This window comes from Lolium rigidum, chromosome 3, assembly GCF_022539505.1.
Source record: "Lolium rigidum isolate FL_2022 chromosome 3, APGP_CSIRO_Lrig_0.1, whole genome shotgun sequence".
In the NCBI taxonomy this organism is placed as follows: domain Eukaryota; kingdom Viridiplantae; phylum Streptophyta; class Magnoliopsida; order Poales; family Poaceae; genus Lolium; species Lolium rigidum.
Window position 1 is genome coordinate 94,667,581 of NC_061510.1, and position 22,068 is coordinate 94,689,648.

The 22,068-nt window shown below is 45.0% G+C and overlaps 1 protein-coding gene across 1 annotated transcript; it reads right to left on the reverse strand.

Annotated features, from left to right (window-relative positions):
- Positions 1 to 1,383: 1,383 nt before the first annotated feature.
- LOC124701958 (peptidyl-tRNA hydrolase ICT1, mitochondrial) lies at positions 1,384 to 20,581 on the reverse strand. The gene is made up of 8 exons (XM_047234061.1): positions 20,270 to 20,581; positions 19,133 to 19,192; positions 18,318 to 18,400; positions 18,071 to 18,135; positions 17,969 to 18,002; positions 7,134 to 7,204; positions 1,888 to 2,043; positions 1,384 to 1,768 (listed from the first exon to the last, which is right to left on the reverse strand). Exons 1-7 carry the CDS (start codon positions 20,541 to 20,543, stop codon positions 1,953 to 1,955), a joined length of 678 nt encoding a protein of 225 aa, XP_047090017.1. The 5' UTR covers positions 20,544 to 20,581; the 3' UTR covers positions 1,384 to 1,768; positions 1,888 to 1,952.
- Positions 20,582 to 22,068: the final 1,487 nt, after the last annotated feature.

Below are 22,068 nucleotides of genomic sequence, written 5' to 3' on the forward strand. Positions count from 1 at the left end.
ATAACAACGAGGGCAACCACGTGAATGGAAACTTTCAATTGCTCAGCCTAAATATTTTGATTTCGCGTAGAATCAACTTAATTGACCAAAAGTTTGAACAAATTAAAGGAGCTATAGAACTAAAGATAGGGACAGGTGCTTGCAATCTTGGTTGAAGTCAGCGGCATGCCGCTGGAGCCGGAGACAGATACGACATGAAAAAGAGGATGATAGAGACGAAGAGGACTTGTCGGTGCTTCAGATCTAAGAGACCCGCCGCAACTGTTGTTGGTGATCTGCTAAGGCAAAGCAGCAGCTGCCAACGATCTAAATCACCGTCGTCGTTGTTTTCACTGCCGAGAGGAAAAGTGAAGCTGCAATTTGTTCTATAGTGGTGGTGGTGGTGGTGACCTACTAAAAGGATGGTGAGGCTACTTTTTCTCGCGATTACGCGGAGCCAATTTTCTGACTCCCACCATTTCCATCATTTTCCCTCGCAAATGTCTATTTTTTTTTTGGCCCTCCATCGCATGTTCAAGCGAGAACAGTGAAATCCAACGTTTCTCCGTAGACAGATGAGGCTGCTTTAAACTTCATGGTAAGTAAGAAAGTGAATAATGATTTACAAATAAATATCGAAAAATGTGTTCAAAAAGTGCTCCTGGTTTTTAAAAATCATATATTTTGGATTCTAAATTTTTTAAATTAAATATCCCCATACATATAAACATTCCGAAGGTACGGTAGGAATTTTGGAGAGAAATATGTTATATTTTAAGCTACAAAAAAGATAAATTTTTGACAAATATCTACTCATATACGTAAGCACAAATTTGTTTTTTCATTTAGCTCGAAATACAATGCAATTTCTACCAAAACTTCACACTACATGTGTATGCATTCATAAAATAAATATGACGATTTTTGTTAAAAAAAATATGATTTTTAAATATTTTAAAAACTAGGAGTACGTGTTTCACATCCGTGAAAGCGAGAAACAAGTTCGGCGAGTATCAAAACACGCTGATGAGTGCAGGATTTGCAGGTTTTCTCGTTTTGATGGTGCAGCGGCGCGCCCATGCTACAAGCCTACGAGGCGTGGACCGCGCCGCGCGTGTCAACACCCAACTGGTTTGTGTATCGTCGTACGATAGTCACCATCAGTCTTTTCTTCTGCTTATTAAAAATCTCAGTTTTCCTTTAGCAAGTGCCCGTAGCAGCTACAGGCTACAGCGCAACGTGATCTGTGGCTCTGCACTTTTTATTTTTTCAATAGCTCTTTGCTCATACTGTAGCTTCCAGCAGTAGCAGTACCACCATGTCGATACCAAGAATCTCGATGTTCAGCTGGGCGCCTGGCGGCACCAACGTTCACGAGACGTGGCACGACTGCGACTCTCAAACTGGAAGAGATGGCCTTTCTAATTGGGTAAATGGTTGCAACAGTCTTACAAACGAGCGTCCAGTTAACATGTGACGCATCTGCTAAGTTCAGATGCATAGTGTGAGTCGGGACAGAAGCAGCGTCTCTCGTCAGGCGCTTGTTTCCGATGCATGAAACAAAAACTGTATATGTGAAACACAGCGATCCCCACCATGATGCAATCACCTGTCCATGTACGGCCCTTGTTCTATACATTTTTACTGGTTTCCGACGGATGAAAACAAAATTCGGCTGTAAAAACTACAGTAGCTATCTTCACCAAGATGCCTTCACCATGTATGTTGGATCCTTGTTCTTTGCATTTACTGGAGCAGGAATCAGCTGAAGCCATGTCCAAGAACCACGCTGAGGAAATGCCACTAGTCAGTGTGAGTCTGCTGTATGTATGTTCAGATGGTTCAAAAAAGTTATGTATGTAGACAATGAAACTACAAAATGAAGATTAAGGAAAACAGAGCAGTTACCATGCAGACAGCTTGATCACGTCAATATAGCAGGTAACAGAGAGGTCATTTCTGCTATCCTGCAATCAATCCCAGCTTGGTTTGCTCCGTCTAAGTTCCTTCTTCTGTGAAAGTACCTTCTTGTTTTGCATCCTGTTCCTCTCGGCGGCTGCAGCACTGCAATCGATCAACTGAGTTAGCCAGTGTAGTCTGACAATCTATCTTCTCATATTATGATGCAGAGATGTAACAACACAGATTTTGGGCCTGTTTCTGTTTCGATGGATCCCATAATTTTTTGCCACGTATTTCTTGCTAGTGTGGTTTGTACCAGGCCTCACATTTTGTGCTGGCCAATTTATCACCACAAGTTTGGCAAATTTCTGCTAGGAATACCTGTGTGATACGGCGCGGCGTGGGACTAAAAGTACAATAGTGCCTCGGATCTTTCATTTGTTAAAATAGCAGATATGATTTTTGTGGAAGAAACAATATATGGTGAACGGTACAATTCGTGGTAACTAGTATTGGGAACACAAGATATATATGTGTACAGATGTTTATACGTAGGGGAAATGGGGAATAGTAGCTAGATGGATTAGACTAATGATTATTGACTAGAGGCGGCAGAAAGCAACACGAGATTGGAGGAGAACTCGGAGGAACGGGACTACTTTGATCATTGCACTGGGACAAGAACCAAAGGAACTAGTGCCTTGACGATCAACGCCGCCGAATCGTTGCAAAATCAAACCCTAATAAGGGATGCAAGAACGCAGAATTTGGCATGCATTCTCTGAATTTATTCACGAAACTAAAACTTGACCGTCCACAATGGCCCGACTCGGAAACTCTTCTAAACTGGACTCTGGTGCAGACTGAAGTGATCCCACGATCTTATTCCTACCAGAAACAAGTAGAGATTGGAAGAGGGTACATAAGAACAAGACTACTTTTATCTTTATGCTGGGATAAGAACCAAAGGAACTACTGCCTTGGCGATCAATGTCGCTAAAGCACGTTGCAAAATCAAACATGGGATGCAAAAACACGGAATTTGGCGCATCAACATGATGCATTCTCCGAATTTTATTCAGGAAACTAAAAATTGACCGTCCACAATGGCCCAACTGGGAAACACGTCTAAACTGAACTCTTGATGTGGACTGAAGTGATCCCACGATCTTATTCCTACCAAAAACAGACTCCAACTAAAACAGGACATCCATGCACACATGATTACCCTTACAAAGACTCTGCTTTCCTTTATTAAACTAACTGACCAAAAGAAGTAGTGAACTCAAAAGAATTCCTTGGTGCTCCACACTGTAAAACTCGTGTATGCATGGAGTCAATAAACATCGCTCAACCTCATCTGCATTATAATTTTAATGGGAACCGTACTAACAAAAAGAACGTGTGGACTAGCTGCATTTTCTCTAAACTGAAATCCATGAACAAGTATTAGCTCAGGTCTCCAATAATTAGTGTTGACACCCTTTTCCTTACTACTACTGTATGGCATGGCGCCTACTATCCCACCCAGCATCTTCTCTTGGCGTAAAGCAGGGACAATATATGTCTGTATCCCTTGTCTGGTATTTACATTGAAACAGTAGCAGTACTAGGGGTGACCATGTCTGTATGGTAAGCAGGCTGGGATGTTTTGCGTGCCACAGTTAAAATCAAATAACTGACATAGAAGTAGGGCAAACAAACAGCCAAACATGACTTGACTCTACGACATTTGTCCCATGTGCTTAAGGAATTGTGACAAGTCATAGTTGCAACAACTGGAGTCGCTTAAGAAAGGAATTATATGGGTAATTCGTAATGGACGCACTGTTCATGTATGGAGTGATCCGTGGCTACCCAGGTAATCATCAGATCAGACTATCTCTGTACACTAGAGCTGCAAGTTTCCTCGATGAGAATGGCAAGTGGAAGGAAGATTTGATAAACCAGCACTTTCTGCAGGAGGATAGAGAGCTGATTTTGAAGCTTAAAACCTCGCCTCGGCGAGAAAACGATTTTATACCCTGGCACCCGGAGAAGTCAGGTGAATTCTCAGTTAGAAGTGCTTATCATCTTTTTGTGTCGGAAATGACCCATGAGAATCAAGCACCTCGAAGACAGGTTGGAGCATCGAGCTCGAGACTCTCAGGAGTTAGGACAGATTGGAAGCTAATTGGCAAACTCCAGTGTCACAGAAAATGAAGATCACCGCATGGAGATTAGCGTCTGACAGCCTCCCTACAATGTTGAATAAGAAGCGACATCACATTGAACAGGTGGGAGACTGTCCCCGGTGTGCATGTGTGACAAGGACACTTTCGATGCAATGATCATTTGCCTGTCATCATATGATTTATGGAATGACATCTCAGAAATGTGGGAATTGCCGTCAGTTGAGAACATTGTATATATGGGACCTGAATGGTATTTGATGTTCTTCGCCCAATCTCGCTGAAGCAAAGATGCAAGGTTCACTTGCTGTTATGGAGATTGTGGCAGCTTCATAAGCAAAACCCACCAATGGAAGCGTCGAGGAGGTTCTTGTCAAGAAATTATGATCAATCTTTGTACATCGATAATCTAGAACCACAATACTTGCGCTATGATTGAGTAGTTTATGCTTTTATTACCCCTTTTACCTAATTGTTGGCAGAAGAGAAGAAAATATGATCAATGCAGCAATGGAGTTCAAATAATTACCTCACCAACCAGTAATAAGAAGCACTATGATGCAGACCTCTCATCTACTACAGTGTAGTGTTGTACTGTTGACAACATAACTGTGACTCTCAGACGGATTTATCCTCTTATGTTTATTATTGTATGGTCATGATGTCTGCACCATATGTTTCCATCACCATATGCGTTTTGAGTGTTGATCCTGTGATGATCCTTCAAACCATGTAGTATCATTGAAAGCAGCAAATTCCTGAACCATCTGCGTTATTCAAAAATGGTTCGGAGGATTGTAATGGCAGGTTTTTTATATGTCCTGATGTTAGTATGTTCTGCCTGTCATATGTTCTAACTATGGCAATATTCTTGGCAAAGAAATTAGTTTTTGTGGCTGCTGTTGGCAAAGAAATTAGTTTTTCTGATCAGTACTGTAGGCATTCATTGTCATAACAAGAGGATCTGCCAACAAGTTAGTGGTGAGGTCATTTTTTTGACAGTTGATTTGGTGACTGTTCACTGTCCTATTATGGGAATATTAGGTTGATCTTGACTTTCGGTGGCAGCAAACACACTGCAGTTTCCAACCGACAACCTGTGCTCACTGTCCATCCAATCGGTTGGCTCTGCATTTATCTGTCTACATCCTTTTGAACTCAATGGTGCAATCAAATGCTTGATATGTTCTGTGTACTTATTTATTGAATATAAACAAAATATACGAAATACTCTTACCTTATTTTGGTATATGTAATTCTTTGAACCTAGGGTTGGGACTCCTTAGAGTTGAGAGTCGAACTCAGGTGGTGAGGGGTTTCTTTGTTATGTCATTATATCTACTAGGAAGGTGTGGCACGGCAGCATGCCGTGCTTGTAAGGTGATATAGATGGTTGCTGGAGATATGTGGCAGTACTGCTAATCAATGCGCTCCGAAGCCCCTATACACACAAAAGGGAGGATTGAGTAGTAGCAGTAATATCACACAGCTATAATAGCACACAACCATAAGCAGAAACAGAAAATTTATCGGCCTCTATAGATACATCATGTAATGTGGTAGTACTGTAAAAAGTACTGTGTTAATCTGATTTATGTCAGCCACAGCACCATAGAGCAGCATTCCCACAGATGGAAGGGCATGAGAAACCGTAGATCAATAGTACAGCTGCTATCATTTGCTAGCAAAACCAACCACAAATTGCTGAGGACACATGACAGTCATTGTTATTACAAAAGACTTAGGTACAGGGTACAGGCCACCTGAACGTTTCAAAGCAAGTTTCGTAAAACACACGGCTGGCAAGATCAACTACAGGGAAGTCTACAGATCAACTATGCGCATCAGAAAAAAAGGCAAACACACAGCCAGGAGGATCAACTACTGCCACTGGTAAGCCAACAGATAAAGCTATGCTGATTCGCTGTTCATGATCTGACAACCAGATGGTCGAGGCATTGTGAAGGGCAAATAGGTTGTAGGTGCAAGCCTGCTTGCACAAAGGAGAAGAGCCGGTGATACAAGCTGAAGCATGGTCGAGACCAGCTATTGATCAAGTCGCCATGACGATTGATGGATTGTTTGCAGATGCCGTGGCTGGTATTAGGGTGATTATTCGAGATTAATGGCAGTGCTGTGGTGGTGTTGGTCTGGCAAGCAGAGATCCAGGCAGAACTACAAGGGATCAAGATGGCGCTGCAACACACCGACAAGCAACTACTTCAATCCGACTGTTCTGTGTTGCTGCAGGCAGTGAAGGGCTCGCGCATGGACCGATTGTTGCTGGGCTTTATCATCAAGGAGATTAAGCTGATGTCTCAAAGAAGTAGGGAGCTGTTACTCAAGAAAACCGGCCGTATCAAAATAGGGCTGCAGATCTTTCGCGAACTTTGCTCGGGTTAAACGGTGTACAAGCTTATTGTTACATCACGTACCTGACTGCGTCAGCAGCTATTGCTGATGATTCTAACCCTATTTATGAGTAAAGAAGTTCCCTAATTCCCCGCACAAAAGTAACGTGTTCATGCTTAGTTTGAATCCACACAATGCCAAAACAAAAATGCTAAGCATGCCACAGTTTTTGCTAGCAAAAGTGTCAGTTTTTGGCAGAAAACTGTGCCTATGATAGGTCTGACATGACATGAGGCTAAGAAACCGTGTCTTCCGTACATGACATGAGGCTAAGAACCAGTGGCATGTACAAGTTATGGAAAAAAACAAAAGAACAGCATAAAATAGTCAAACTTGCTTACTGAGTTTTAGCTTTATTTCACAAATAGCTGGTGAGGTTAGGTAGCGAACGAACAACCCCTTATAGTATACACATAGATAAGGTTTTGATGATCTCCTAAATAGAAATGCTCCCTAGTCCACAAGCAGCAATTGATGAGCTAACCTGAACTAGTTCTTTATTAGTTTATATAAGTGCACGTCATTTAAGGAAATCACTAAGTGTCATGTAGTGTAGATATCTGCAGAGAGATCATCGAACCTTTTTATTGTGGTCTCTGTCGTGATAAGAAATTCATATTGGAACTTAAGTAAATTTGGAGGCAGCAAATGGTCAAAAGAGCAGCTTACATTTTTTCAATTTTCTTCTTTTGCTCTTCTGAAGGCGGCGGAGGAACATATGATGCAGCATCAATGATTGCCTGTTTATCAAATATTTAGGGAGTAAGCTATAAAGAAAAGGACAACGTTGTGAGCCTTATGAAAATTGTGAAAGAACATCTCTCATATTATGTTTTGTGTGTTTGATGTCAATGTATGTGATACACTAATGTTTGTTTAAGTGGTACAGGGATTATATAGATACATTTTTATGTGTGTTGGATGTGGTCAGTTCTGTCAAAAAGATGCAGCAAAAAGATCATCAGGCCGGATAATCCGGGCCGGATATTTCCAAAATATCCGGCCCCCAGATTTTCGGCTAAGGACTTGAGGATTTGCGGCTCAGTATGCCTCTGGATAGAGGCCGGATATTTGGCCGGATATTGTCCCGGTTTTGTCCCAAGGCCGGATTATCCGGGCCGGACATTTCGGAAATATCCGGCCCCCTCGAAAATGGCTAAGGACCTGAAGAAAAGCAAGTCTGGTTAGAGGCCGGATTTTTGGCCGGACATTGTCCCGGTTTTGTACCTGAGGCCGGATTATCCGGGGGGGGGGGGATTATCCGGCCCTTACTTAGGCCGGAATATCCGGCCCCCCGGAAGCCCCAACGGCTGGATTTTGGGGAGGGGTATTTATACCCCTCTTCTTCTTCCTTTCTCCTTTGCTCAATCATTGCAAGAGAAATCTGCCAAGCTTCACACCATTAGAGCCACCTCAAGAACACAAGATTTGCAAGATCTCCTTCTTCCCCCAACCAAAGCTCTTGATCTTTGGAGATTCGAAGGAGAAGCCACCGATCTACATCCTCACCGAAGCGATTTACATTTCCTCCTCATTTGTTTGAGGGCCCCCTTGCTAGTGTTCCTCTTAGTTGATTTGTGTTGATGTATTGTTGTTGATTGTTGTGTTGTTACAGATTTGGGAGCCTCCAATTCGGTTATGGATGTGTGCCCCAAGAACTTTGTAAAGGCCCGGTTTCCGCCTCGAGAAAATCCCTTAGTGGAAGTGGGCTAGGCCTTCGTGGCGTTGCTCACAGGAGACCTGAGTGAAATCTTCGTGACCTAAAAAGCACGGACACGGGGACGGAAAGACGGGGATACGCATACGGGGATACGGGATACGGCATTTTCCAAAAACAGCCATTCGGGGATACGGCAAGCATATATAAAATAAAAGAAATATATGCCATGTAATATAAAGTTATGACAGAAAAGTAATGAGAAAGAGATCAGAAAAGAGAATACTGCCCCATTTGGTGTCTCTTTTATCAAGTTCTTGATTGATTCTAACAAATAGCCCAGCAAGAACATGATAAATTGGAGCTAACAAGGCTCAGAAGGCCACATAGTTAGACATGAGCACCACCAAGCTTCTCCACATAAGCCCATAGAGGATACCTAGGATCTACAACCATAGCACGCCCTTCACTGTCACCCACGGATGATTGGCTACTGGCTCCACCGCTCCCAAATGCCATGCTACCTAGGATCGAAGGGGAAGATGTGGAGGAATGAGGAGAGGCTGAGGAGGCGAAGATATGGAGGAATGAGGATAGGAAGAGGTTGCTGGGTTACCTATGATGCTGGAGGAGGCGGTCGCCGGTCGAATCCAGGCGTCACCGGCGGCGGCGACTCCAGGAGATGGCGGCGTCGTGTCCAGGCGGCAGGCGATGGCGGCTGCGCCTCCTGTCGATAGGGCACGAACCTGGGCGTGGGGAGTGTGCCCTAAGGTGATTTTGTGTTGGGCTGAGCTGTGTTTTTGGGCCAGGCCGTGTCCCAAACATGTCCCCCGTATCCCTTTATTTTTTTTATTTTTTTTAATTCCAATTTCGGGGATACACCAAAATTCGTGTATCCCGCCGTATCCCCGTATCCCGCCGTATCAGAACGGCAGTTCGTCAGTTTCTGCTGTATCCATGCTTTCGAGTTAGTGACTGTTGGTCTGGCTTGCGTAGCGACCACACTCCTCCGAACGTAGACGTACCTTCTTGCAAAGGAAGGGAACTACGGGAATCAACTCCGTGTCTCCGTGTGCTCCACTCTCGGTTACCTCTATCCTTTATCTCCTCTATATTGTATTGCTATACCTTGCTTAGTCGTTAACCTTGTCATATAGGGAAATTCACATAGTTGCATATCTAGAGAATTTACCTTTGTGTCAAGCCTAAATTGAAAAAGAACTAAAAATTGGTTAGCACCTATTCAACCCCCCCTCTAGGTGCGGCATACGATCCTTTCAATTTGTATCAGAGCCTCGGCTCTTATTTCGGGCTTAACCGCCTAAGAGTATGCCGGACGATGCGCCTGAGGAAGGGGCCGCTAAGATGGTCTCCATGGATGACATCAATTCGTTGAGGTCCTCCATGGAAGCTCAAATGGAAGGCACGAGAAAAATGATTTCCGAGCTTTTGACTCCGGTCCCTCCCATAGCTCCCGCTATAGAGGTAAAGGACGCGGGTGTGTTAGAAGAGGGAGGTGCTTCGGCATTACCCTCCGATACCAAACCCGTGGATGGTGATAACTCAACTTCTATCAAATCTCCCATTGCATCTCCTAGGGGAACAAGTGGAGGTGTGAGCTACAATCGAGTGGCTCCGCCTTTCCTATCTCCCGATATCCCGGTTCCCCATCCTCATTTGAACATTCGGGGAGACCCACCTAAGTTTAATATGAAAGATTACGATACATGGCAATTTGAGTTTCGTTCTCATGTTTGTAGTGCCTCCAATGAACTTTGGAGAATCATCGAGGAGGGCTTCAAGCCCTACAACCCCAACAAGTTGACTAGAAGAGAAGCGGTTGATAGTCAACTCAATGTCACGGCCTTGCACATGATCCAAACTAGTGTGGGGACAAAGGATTTGTCTCGTGTTCGAACTTCACCACCGCCAAGGAAGCTTGGGATGGTTTGGCCGCTAGTTGCATTGGAAGTGAAAGCACGAGAAGAAACAAGTACAATTCTCTTCGGAATAAAGCCGAAGGATTCATGAGAGCTACTCGGATGAAGATCATGAAGACATGTATGCAAGACTCGTCACCGTTGCCGATGCTTTCCGGATTGTGGGTGCCACCCACATCAATGACTCTTGGATCAAGGATAAGTACATTGATTGCATGATGCCGTTTGAACCCATTGATGTCAAGACTCTTGTTGGGAGAGAATGCTATTCCTCTCTCACGTCTCAACAAGCCGTGCACGAGATGCAAGCCCTTAAGGTGCTCGAACAAAACTCCCATGATTCTCGCAATCGTGCCATTGGTATGTCAAAAGGGAACAATCTTGCCTTGACGGTCAACTCCGTAGAAGAAGTGATCCCACAAGAACAATATAGGGCATCTTGGAGTATGACCTATCCGAAAGATTTGAAATGCCACTATCATGATCACATGGCCTTCCATGCAAAGTTCTTTTGGGTTGATCCCTCCAAGGCCAAGGAAGACAACATCAAGAGAAACAACAAAAGTGGGTTCACTACCTTTGGTCCAAAAACAAGATCATGCTACAACTGTGATGACAAGCGCCATTTCATCGCCGAATGCCCCTATGAGAATAGGGAGAACCATAATGGAAGGCTCATTCCCAAGGACAAGAGCAAAGAATCAAAGGGCAAATATTCAAAAATCCCCAACAAGAAATTCTACAACAACAAGACCAAGAAGGGCAAGAGGCCCTCAAGAGTTGTGCTAGTGACTAGGGAAGAATATTCCTCCGATGAAGTTGAAAGCTCTAGTGATGATGAAGAAGAAGAAAGCTCAAAGTGGCCGCCATTGTCACTACCAACATTCCCTCTTCATCTCTCTTTGAATCCCCCAATGAGAATCCTCATATCAAGAATGCACATTGCTTCATGACAAGGTCCTCCTTAGACACATCTATTGTGCTATCAACTCAAGAAAAATATACCTCCGGAGATGATGATGTTGATGATGAAGAAGATGCAACCTCTAATGGATTGGTCGCTCTTGCCTCCCTCTCCACTAACTCTTCATCACCAAGTGAATCCCCCAATGAGGTCATTCATGTGGATGAAGAAAGTTGTCTCATGGCTAAATCCTCCGAGGTATCATCTCCTAGCCCCTCTATGCCTAACATATCAAGTGATCTAGGGGTTGATGATGCTAGTCTAGAAGTGAAACAAGAAATGCTAGAGTTTGATGAATTCATTTTTAACCTACAAGGTAACACTAAAAAGCATGTTTCACATCTCATGGCTCGTTTAGCTCAACAAAATGATACTCTTGAGAAAAAAGGTCAAATAGTGAGAGAAGACTCTCTTAAAATCCATGCTCTTAAAAATGCTCTTGAGGAAAGTCAAGACACTATAGCTTCTCTTGAGGAGAGGCTAGAAAATCTTGAAGAGCCTCAAGATAAAATCAACAAACTCACTAAAGCTAGAGATCTTGCTAGGGCTAAGACTAAAGTGCTTAAAAAGGAAATGGCCCAATTTGGTGTTGATCATGAGAAACTTGTGAAGGATCTAGATGAACTAGACAAAGCCCACAAAGCTTTGAAGAGTGAATACACTCTCCTATCCAAGTCAAATGAGCAACTTCAAATTAGGCTTGCTTCATATGATGTGCCTAGTTCCTCTACCCCTTCATGTGATCATGCAAATATTATTGAGAAAAATGCTAGGTTGAAGGATGAACTTGCTAAGGCCTCCTCTCCCCAAAGTAAACTTTCTTTGGATGATCTTTTGAGTAAACAAAGATCTAACAATGGGAAGGAGGGCCTAGATTATGTTAGCGGTGGCCAGGAACTTTGATCTCTCTCTCTCACGAAGAACACAGAGACAAGGGAGACACAGGGGTTTTGCGTTGCTGAAAACGTCGCAACTTTTCTGTCCTTCTTTCTCTTCCTTTTATTCGAAAAACGGGAAAGAGGTGGCTGGTAGAGATCCTACCTTTCCGCCATGATCCGAACTATCTGCTCGTGCCATCCCACGAGCTCAGATCAACGCGGCCACTAAGTTTGCGCACGACCCGCTCTAACACACGCGAGATCGTGGTTTATCTGCAGCCTATTGACTGACGAAACTGAATTTAACTGAAAACTACCGCTAAACAGCTAACTGTATCCAACGTCTAGATTAAAACAGCTAACAGGTTATAATGCCAAGGCAAAGAAGGCAAACAAGCAAAAGGCCAAGCCCGCACAAGAGAACAAGAAAGATAAACGCATATGCTTGTGCCCAAACCATGCAAATCCCCGAGAGTTCTACTAGAACACTTCTCCCCCTTTGGCATCGAGACGCCAAAAAGGGGATAAGCGCGATGCTACTCGCCCCATGGAGATCACTCGGAGTCATCGTCATTGTCGGACTGCTCCTCCTCTTCTTCTTCTTCATCAGTGTCAGGGGCATCCGGAGAGCGGCGAGTGAGGTTGGACTTTTGAATGCAATCATCAAGATCACTCCACGGAACCTGTGCAGAATGCCACCCACTGTAATTTGGGTGAGCCGGAGGCCGAGGCGGGGGTCCTTGCTCACCACCACTGAGCTTGTGCAGAATAACCGCCTGAGTATGCTTAATCTCACAACGCTCTCAGCTGGCCGCATAGTTCTCCTTATGGATCTCAATGTTCATGCAAAGGAAGTGACGCTGAAACCAACTAAGCCTCGTTCACTTGTTTCTTCATAGCCGGGAGATCGGGACGGCGGCAGGAGCAAAACCACTAGAACGAGCATCACCCATGAAGGAGTCGAGTGCGGGAGCGACGAAGAGAGCGGCTTAAGCTTGTAAGCCTTCTTGACGAGAATGCTTCACCAATGGGTACCGCTCGGGTCTTCACCATCCAAGGCCACGAGTTGTTGATGAGGAGGCTGGATATATGGTGCATAAGGTATGGTGGTCCGGGATACCATGGCATCATGAATCTCATTGAAGATGAAGTCCATGACATCAATAGTGTAGTTACGATCCCCATTAGTATCACGGGCACACCTAAAGCTGAGGTGCATAAGATCCACAAGAGCTCCAGGAGAGCATCATTGTTACCACCACTTGGAGAGATGGTGGCCCGAAAGAACTCGAGTAATCGACTATAGATGGGAAGCGGCCCCTTAGAAGAACCAACTTTTCCAGTGAGGTATAGAGATCAAACAGCACATTCTTATCTGTCTTCTGTGGTCCATGAAGACGACGACCTCCTCCTGCAGGAACTCCAAGAATAGCAGCAAATCGGCGCAAGATTGCGCTACAGTGAGTGGAACCAGTCATCCATTACATAGTGTGGTCCTCATCTTTCTGGATGGCCAAAGTGGCAAAGAATTGCTTCACCAACTCGGACTATAGTCACACTTAATCTTCATCGAGATCCTGCAAGCCCATCCTACCGATCACCCGGATGGCATCCGCAAAATGATTATTTTCAGAAAGGTCTTCCAAATTGATTGCTTGCATGGGTCGCACTTTCGGCATGGGCTCATAAATATCCTTGTAGATGTACTCCTGCTCCATGCACCAGAATTTCCTGCCCTCTGTCTCTTCATCCCTTAGGAGGTCTTCATACCAGTTCTTCATGCGGATAGCGGAATAAGAGATAGGGTCCATGGTCTTATAGTTTTCTCTTGGGTCCTTGTTCTTCTGCCTAGATGTTGAGAACTTGCGAGGAGCGTTGGACGTGAACTCATCACTTGACCGATCATGGTATCAGAGCCCGGATTATCCGGTCTTCGTGGGGGCCGGATAATCCGGCCCTGCGAATCTAGCAGAGTTTGCAATCAAAAACTTGTCTAGACTTGTACCAACTTATAGTATGTTTCTAGAGTATATTACTGTATCTTACATGACTTATGAGCATTATCTTCTCTTTGCTATCCGTCTTTGCTATTCACAGGTCGTGTTTCTCGGGGTGTTCGGAGACGCTCAAGGGGTGATCGGTCAAGTGATGAGTTCACGTCCAACGCTCCTCGCAAGTCCTCAGCATCTAGGCAGAAGAACAAGGACCCAAGAGAAAACTACAAGACCATGGACCCTATCTCTTATTCCGCTATCCGCATGAAGAACTGGTATGAAGACCTCCTAAGGGATGAAGAGACGAGAGGCGAGAAATTCGGTGCATGGAGCAGGAGTACATCTACAAGGATATTTATGAGCCCATGCCAAAAGTGCGACCCATGCAAGCAATCAATGTGGAAGACCTTTTCTGAAAATAATCATTTTGCGGATGCCATCTGGGTGACTGGTAGGATGGGCTTGCAGGATCTGATGAAGATTAAGTGTGACTATAGTCCAGAGTTGGTGAAGCAATTCTTTGCCACTTTGGCCATCCAGAAAGATGAGGACCACACTATGTAATGGATGACTGGTTCCACTCACTGTAGCGCAACCTTGCGCCGATTTGCTGCTATTCTTGGAGTTCCTGCAGGAGGAGGTCGTCGTCTTCATGGACCACAGAAGACAGATAAGAATGTGCTGTTTGATCTCTATACCTCAGCTGGAAAAGTTGGTTCTTCTAAGGGGCTGCTTCCCATCTATAGTCGATTACTCGGAGTTCTTTCGGGCCACCATCTCTCCAAGTGGTGGTAACAATGATGCTCTCCGGGAGCTCTTGTGGATCTTATGCACCTCAGCTTTAGGTGTGCCCGTGATACTAATGGGGATCGTAACTACACTATTGATGTCATGGACTTCATCTTCAATGAGATTCATGATGCCATGGTATCCCGGACCACCATACCTTATGCACCATATATCCAGCTCCTCATCAACAACTTTGTGGCCTTAGATGGTGAAGACCTGAGCAGGTACCCATTGGTGAAGCATTCTGTCAAGAAGGCTTACAAGCTTAAGCCGCTCTTCTGTCGCTCCCGCACTCGACTCCTTCATGGGCGATGCTCGTTCTAGTGGTTTTGCTCCTGCTCGCCGTCCTGATCTCCCGGCTATGAAGAAACAAGTGAACAGGCTTAGTTGGTTTCAGCGTCACTTCCTTTGCATGAACATTGAGATCCATAAGGAGAACTATGCGGCCAGCTGAGAGCGTTGTGAGATTAAGCATACTCAGGCGGTTATTCTGCACAAGCTCAGTGGTGGTGAGCAAGGACCCCCGCCTCAGCCTCCAGTTCACCCAAATTACAGTGGGTGGCATTCTGCACAGGTTCCGTGGAGTGATCTTGATGATTGCATTCAAAGGTCCAACCTCACTCGCCGCTCTCCGGATGCCCCTGACACTGATGAAGAAGAAGAAGAGGAGGAGCAGTCCGACAATGACGATGACTCCGAGTGATCTCCATGGGGCGAGTAGCATCGCGCTTATCCCCTTTTGGCGTCTCGATGCCAAAGGGGAGAAGTGTTCTAGTAGAACTCTCGGGGATTTGCATGGTTTGGGCACAAGCATATGCGTTTATCTTTCTTCTATTGCTTGTGTTCCCTCTTATTTGAACTATTTGGTTTGCTTGTGTTCCATTTAAAACTATGTGCTATGTGGTGTGAGACATTGTTATGGTTTTCGGAATTCTATATGTTGAAATCAAGACTATTATATTATGTGTGATGCTATATCTCCGTATTATATATCTACACATGGGTATGATTTCGAGCATTCTATCTCAACTTCATATATGTCTATGTCTCTTGTTAGAGCTCATGTTGGATACCCCTTGTGTTGAGGCACCTCGGTCCTATGTGTTGTGTATTTGTATTCAAATGCAAATTACTTATATGCACACATGTAGGGGGAGTGCCTCTATGTTTTTCCATCATGCTTGTCTCTATAGTGATTCTCTTGCAAATCCGTATATTGTCATCAAACACCAAAAAGGGGGAGATTGAAAGAACATCTCTCATATTATGTTTTGTGTGTTTGATGTCAATGTATGTGATACACTAATGTTTGTTTAAGTGGTACAGGAAATTATATAGATACATTTTTGTGTGTGTTGGATGTGGTCAGTTCTGTCAAAAAGATGCAGCAAAAAGATCATCAGGCCGGATAATCCGGGTCGGATATTTCCAAAATATCCGGCCCTGCATTTTCGGCTAAGGACTTGAGGATTTGCGGCTCGGTATGCCTCCGGATAGAGGCCGGATATTGTCCCGGTTTTGTCCCAAGGCCGGATTATCCGAGCCGGACATTTCGGAAATATCCGGCCCCTCGAAAATGGCTAAGGACCCGAAGAAAAGCAAGTCCGGTTAGAGGTCGGATTTTTGGCCGGACATTGTCCCGGTTTTGTACTCGAGGCCGGATTATCCAGTGGAGGCGGATTATCCGGCCCTTACTTAGGCCGGAATATCCGGCCCCCCGGAAGCCCCAAGGCTGGATTTTGGGGAGGGGTATTTATACCCCTCTTCTTCTTCCTTTCTCCTTTGCTCAATCATTGCAAGAGAAATCGCCAAGCTTCACACCATTAGAGCCACCTCAAGAACACAAGATTTGCAAGATCTCCTTCTTCCCCCAACCAAAGCTCTTGATCTTTGGAGATTCGAAGGAGAAGCCACCGATCTACATCCTCACCGAAGCGATTTACATTTCCCCCCATTTGTTTGAGGGCCCCTTGCTAGTGTTCCTCTTTGGATCCCTAGTTGATTTGTGTTGATGTATTGTTGTTGATTGTTGTGTTGTTACAGATTTGGGAGCCTCCAATTCGGTTGTGGATGTGTGCCCCAAGAACTTTGTAAAGACCCGGTTTCCGCCTCGAGGAAATCCCTTAGTGGAAGTGGGCTAGGCCTTCGTGGCGTTGCTCACAGGAGACCTGAGTGAAGTCTTCGTGACTGCTGGTCTGGCTTGCGTAGCGACCACACTCCTCCGAACGTAGACGTACCTTCTTGCAAAGGAAGGGAACTACTCAAGGTGGCGACGGGTACGGGGATGACCGGGGATGCCTCCACCGTCCCCGCCCCGATCCCCGCCGGTCCCCGTCCCCGCAAGTCCCCGCCAACCTATCGGGGAGGAAACGGCCCCCGTCCCCGCCAATGTCGGGTACCCGGCCCCCGTCGGGTTCCCCACGGGGATGCGCGGCGGCGCCAGTGACGAGAGGATGTGCGCGCGGTGCGGCCCGAGGGGATGCGGTGCGCGCGGTGCCGGCGACGAGGTGATGCGCCGCGATGCCGGCGATGAGCAGTTGCAGAACGACGCGCCGATGCGGGCGATGAGCTCCTTGCCGATGCGGGCGACTCCTTGCCTATGCGTTCAGACGACAAAGACCGATGCGGTCGGCGAGCCGGCGAGGTCCGGAGATGGCCGAGTGCTACCGCTAGCGCTAGGTGTCCGGTGTCCCTCGCGCGATTTGGGGAGTTATGAGCAGGGGGGCGGCGGGCGGCGGCTGAGTGAGGGAGGGAGAAAGAGGAGTGGGTGGCCGGTTTGGAGAAGTTAGGTTTTTTTTATATATATATGAGGTCTCTTATTACACTGACAGGTGGGGTTGCGGGTCCCCGTGGAGTACCCGCGGGGGGATTTCCATCCCCGTACCCGCCCCGTTTCGTTACCGGGTACCCGCCCCGCTGTCCCCGCGGGGCGAATTTGCTCCCCATCCCCGGTTCTTAGCGGGTAATTACCCGCGGGTACCCGTCCCCACGGGGAAAACTGCCATCTTGAGGAACTACGGGAATCAACTCCGTCTGCTCCACTCTCGGTTACCTCTATCCTTTATCTCCTCTATATTGTATTGCTATACCTTGCTTAGTCGTTAACCTTGTCATATAGGGAAATTCACATAGTTGCATATCTAGAGAATTTACCTTTGTGTCAAGCCTAAATTGAAAAGGAACTAAAAATTGGTTAGCACCTATTCACCCCCCCCCTCTAGGTGCGGCATACGATCCTTTCAAATTGCTTCAAGATAAAGATTTGAAATGGATGAGGCATACCTGTATTTTCTGCAAAGCATCTTCAATGTTGCCCCTGAGATGATAAACATGTCAATTGCAATCCAGACAGGACAACAAAAAAAATAGCTAAGTAATATTTACTTCTGTGTCCTAGTTTTTGTAGAAGACATCACAAGTTCACCGTCTCTATTTATCCTGTTCTTTTCCTGGGCAGAGAACTTAAATCGTAAACAACCTTTCTAGATATGAAATATTATACAAAAGTACATAAAAGAGAAACAAACGATGAGGTACATCAATCAAAAGTATTAAAAAAATCCAGAATCATGTTCAGACATGATAGCAACATAAGAAAATATGATGTGCAAAATAAGAACGTTTTCCGAACCGTTTGCAATATCCGTTCCTTAATCCTCTCTCCAAGCCAATGAGCTTTCTCAACATTGAACCGCATGTCAACCTTCGTGTTAACTGCAATGTGGTGGTACAGATTTTATCATGAAGAAGTAACATCAGCATGCTTAAGTTATGACAATTTTGGCATCTTTAATATAAAGACATATGGAGTATCTGGTTTGAAGGACTGGACAGCGAATGGACCATCCCATCCTAACTCCAAACCTAACCCACTTATTTGTCTTGATGAATGGAATAGCTTGGTATTTGAAGGACCGCCACATGATGGAGTTGCCCATCACAGGACAGAGTAATTACTCAAACCAAACACCCCATTAATGGGCCGACAGAATTATCTAATCATGACAAGTGATGAAATAAAACATGATACCAATTAACTGAAATTGTTGAACAAGATAGACCAGTCATTAGTTTCACAATGATGAACCAAGAGCAATTCAGACTTGCTACGCAAAAAGAAGACATGGGGTATCTGGTTTGAAGGACTGGACAGAGAATGGACCATCCCATCCTATCTCTGAAACTACCCCATTTGTTGGCTTGAAAAATGGAATATCATGGTATTTGAAGGATCAACGCATGATAGACTTCCCCATTATAGGGCAAGGTGCCTCAAACCAAACAGCCCATTAATAGTCCAGCAGAAACATGATACCAATTAATTAAAAATGTTGAACAAGATGGACCAGTCATTAGTTTCACAATGATGAACCAAGAGCTATTCAGAAATGCTATGCGAAAAGTATCAATGCGATGACAAAATAAGGAGAATGGGCAGAGGCAAACCTTTATTGACGTTCTGACCACCAGCACCCCCACTTCTTGCAAAGCTAACAGTAACATGATCTGCAGACATAAAATGGGGAAATTAGAACAGCTTGGCAGCTCACGCAACGATTGGGCACATAATCATCATGAATCAAAACATATCACTGTTATACAGCATGTAGAACTAATACTTTGCTCATAAATAGCTGCACTTGACGCTATCTTTATGCTGACAGTTTAACCAAATCTTCACATTACTTTTTTTATGCCAGTTCAAAACCAAACCAGAATATGAATTTTTGCAATTTGAAAAGAATATGAATTAGTTGCAGCAAGTCACCTCGCAACAACCAGAACAGAATAGCAGATGTCATGTTACCGCCTCTTATATCAGATTTTTATTACTACCTTACATAAAAAGGGCAGCCCGGTGCATGAAGCTCCTGCTTTGCGCGGGGGGGGGGGGCAGGGAGGGGTCGGACCATATTGGGTCATTGTACGCAGTCTTTCCTTGCAATTTTTACTACCTCACATATGTACTTAATATTAACTCGTTTATGCTTCTAACCATAAGTCAAGCAAGCTTAGCTTCTTCTCCAAGCTTAATTAACTTGCTTCCATACTACCAGTTCTGCTTAGCAGATTGACAACAGACCAACCATCTTCGCAAAAAAAAAAGACAACAGACCAACCAAATCAAGTTCACAGGTAGGCAGGTAGCATTCACCACATTGCCTGAGTACCACTGAACGATGTCCTTGGCACGAAAAAGTATGCATAGCTGATACACATAGATTTGAATGGGCAATCACAAGGGCCAAGTCCCTTGGGGCTAGATGGCTAGGTAGCATGGATTTAGACCCACAACAGATGCTTATTTCTCCTTAACAAGTCTGATACATTAATCTTAAATTCTTACCCCAGCATCTACGTTTCAGGTCATTGATCTTAAATTCTTACCTACCCCAGCTTCTATGTTTCAGGTCATGAGCTAGAATCTGAAAATGCCTGTCTAATACGAAGTTCTTCACAATGATTTGAGGAGATTGATTTTCATTTCTAAACATGCAGGCATCAATTAGGATCTAGGAGTATGCGCCAACTATAGTACTACCCAAATGGGGCCAATTAGGGCCGGCGGTTGGAGCGCGTTACCCATGGTGATCTTGGGAGCGGGGTCAGAACCGGCCGAGGCCGCGCGCTCCTCGGCGTCGCGCATCACCTGCTGCGCCAGTGCTAGTCGCGCTGACACCTTCTTGCCCCTGCCGTCGCCGGCCTCGGAAGCCGAGCATCGGAGCCGGAGCAACCCCGCCCTGGCGACGCCCAGACCCAGGCTCGGGGCGGGGAACAAGGGCCCGCGGAAGAGGAGGGAGGGGATGTGACGTAAGCCCAGCCGTAGGAGGCCGGTGCTCCGAAGGGCGCTCGCCATTAGCGTTTCTGTGGAGGGAGCCGGGCGACGAGAAAACTAGAACTGTGACGGCACGGCAGCACGGTGAAGAAGAAGAGGTAGAAATTGATTTGGGCTTGATGGCTTTCGGTGCTCATCTATGTTGGATAATGGGCCGATACTAGAGGTATGCTGGACCTGGACAAGGAATAAGGATTCTTAAACTAAAAGCATTCATGGGCCAGAAACAATGGTTGATTGCTCTAAAAAAACAAAATTCCTTGACAAATTTAAGCTTCACTCGAAAATAGAACCCCTCAAAAAAATCGAAAACAGAAATTTAAGTTTATAAAATCATTTTATTAAAAGAGACAAACAAAAAGCTAAAAAGGGATACTTCACAAATTCAATTGGAATACATTGCGTTCGAGAGCTCCTTTTTTGGCAAACCATACTATCCCAAAAATGAAGTATTTCAGAGCAACCAATACTGGAGTTTTACAGGATATTTCAGTTTAGTAAAAAGGAGATCGGGATTTAAGTTTTTACTCCCTCCGTTCTTTTTTAATTGACTCAAATTTAGTACAAAGTTGTACTAAATTCGAGTCAATTAAAAAGGAACGGAGGGAGTAGTAAGGTAAAAAAAAAACTGCAGTTAAGGACAATACTTTGGTTTCAAAACTGCAATGTTCATTAGGCCCAAAACTTTAAATTATTTGATACTTTGGTAATTTTAGAAACCAAAGTATTCGCTAAATACTTCAAAAATATTCTGCTGCTGTTGCCTACCAAAACCCACCGGCGAGCAGTGGTTAAGCAACACGAAGAGCCGGGAGGCTTCCAAGGCGGCAGTGAGCCCTGGTCCCTCGACGTCGTCCCGCAAATGCTCCGGCACACGTCCTGGCGGTTGCAAGGGCGTGCCACCTGACCTATACCTGGCCAGGAAGGTGTTGGATTGCTTCGATTAGTTCCCTGCATGGTAGACACGTAAACATTAAATACGAGCCCTATCGGCTCTCAGGTTGCCCTGTGGATCGGCTCAAAAGAGCCGATCGCCCCATGGTTCATGTTGGATTTTCAATGACATGGGGATCCTGCTTGATCAAAACAAAGCTAAACCAATCTACGACAGTTTAGGGTTTTCACCGTATGATCGGAACATCCTACGCGTAATTGAGCCTAATAGACACGCAAGATAATGGAAAGCTAACCCTAAAAGAGGCCTAAAAACCAACGTTAAGTTAATTCCCGGAACATCCCTCTTAGGACTAACAAACCATACCTAACGCGCTACCGGATCGTTCAACCCGTTTGTAAGGCCTAACCATACGGATATTAAACCAATCCTCGAAGAATCAAGGAGCAACTATAACGGATCGGATCTATTAAGCAACGAACAAGCAAGATGCTGCCCTTACACCTGGATAGGTGTAAGGGCAGCTAGATATCGAGGGACGGCATAGCTAAGCAGATATGCGTAAGAAAAGCATCTATGCAAGCCCCAAAACATCTACGATAAGTAGTGCTACTCGCCATCAACAACGCTTCAGCACGAGCAACACAAGGT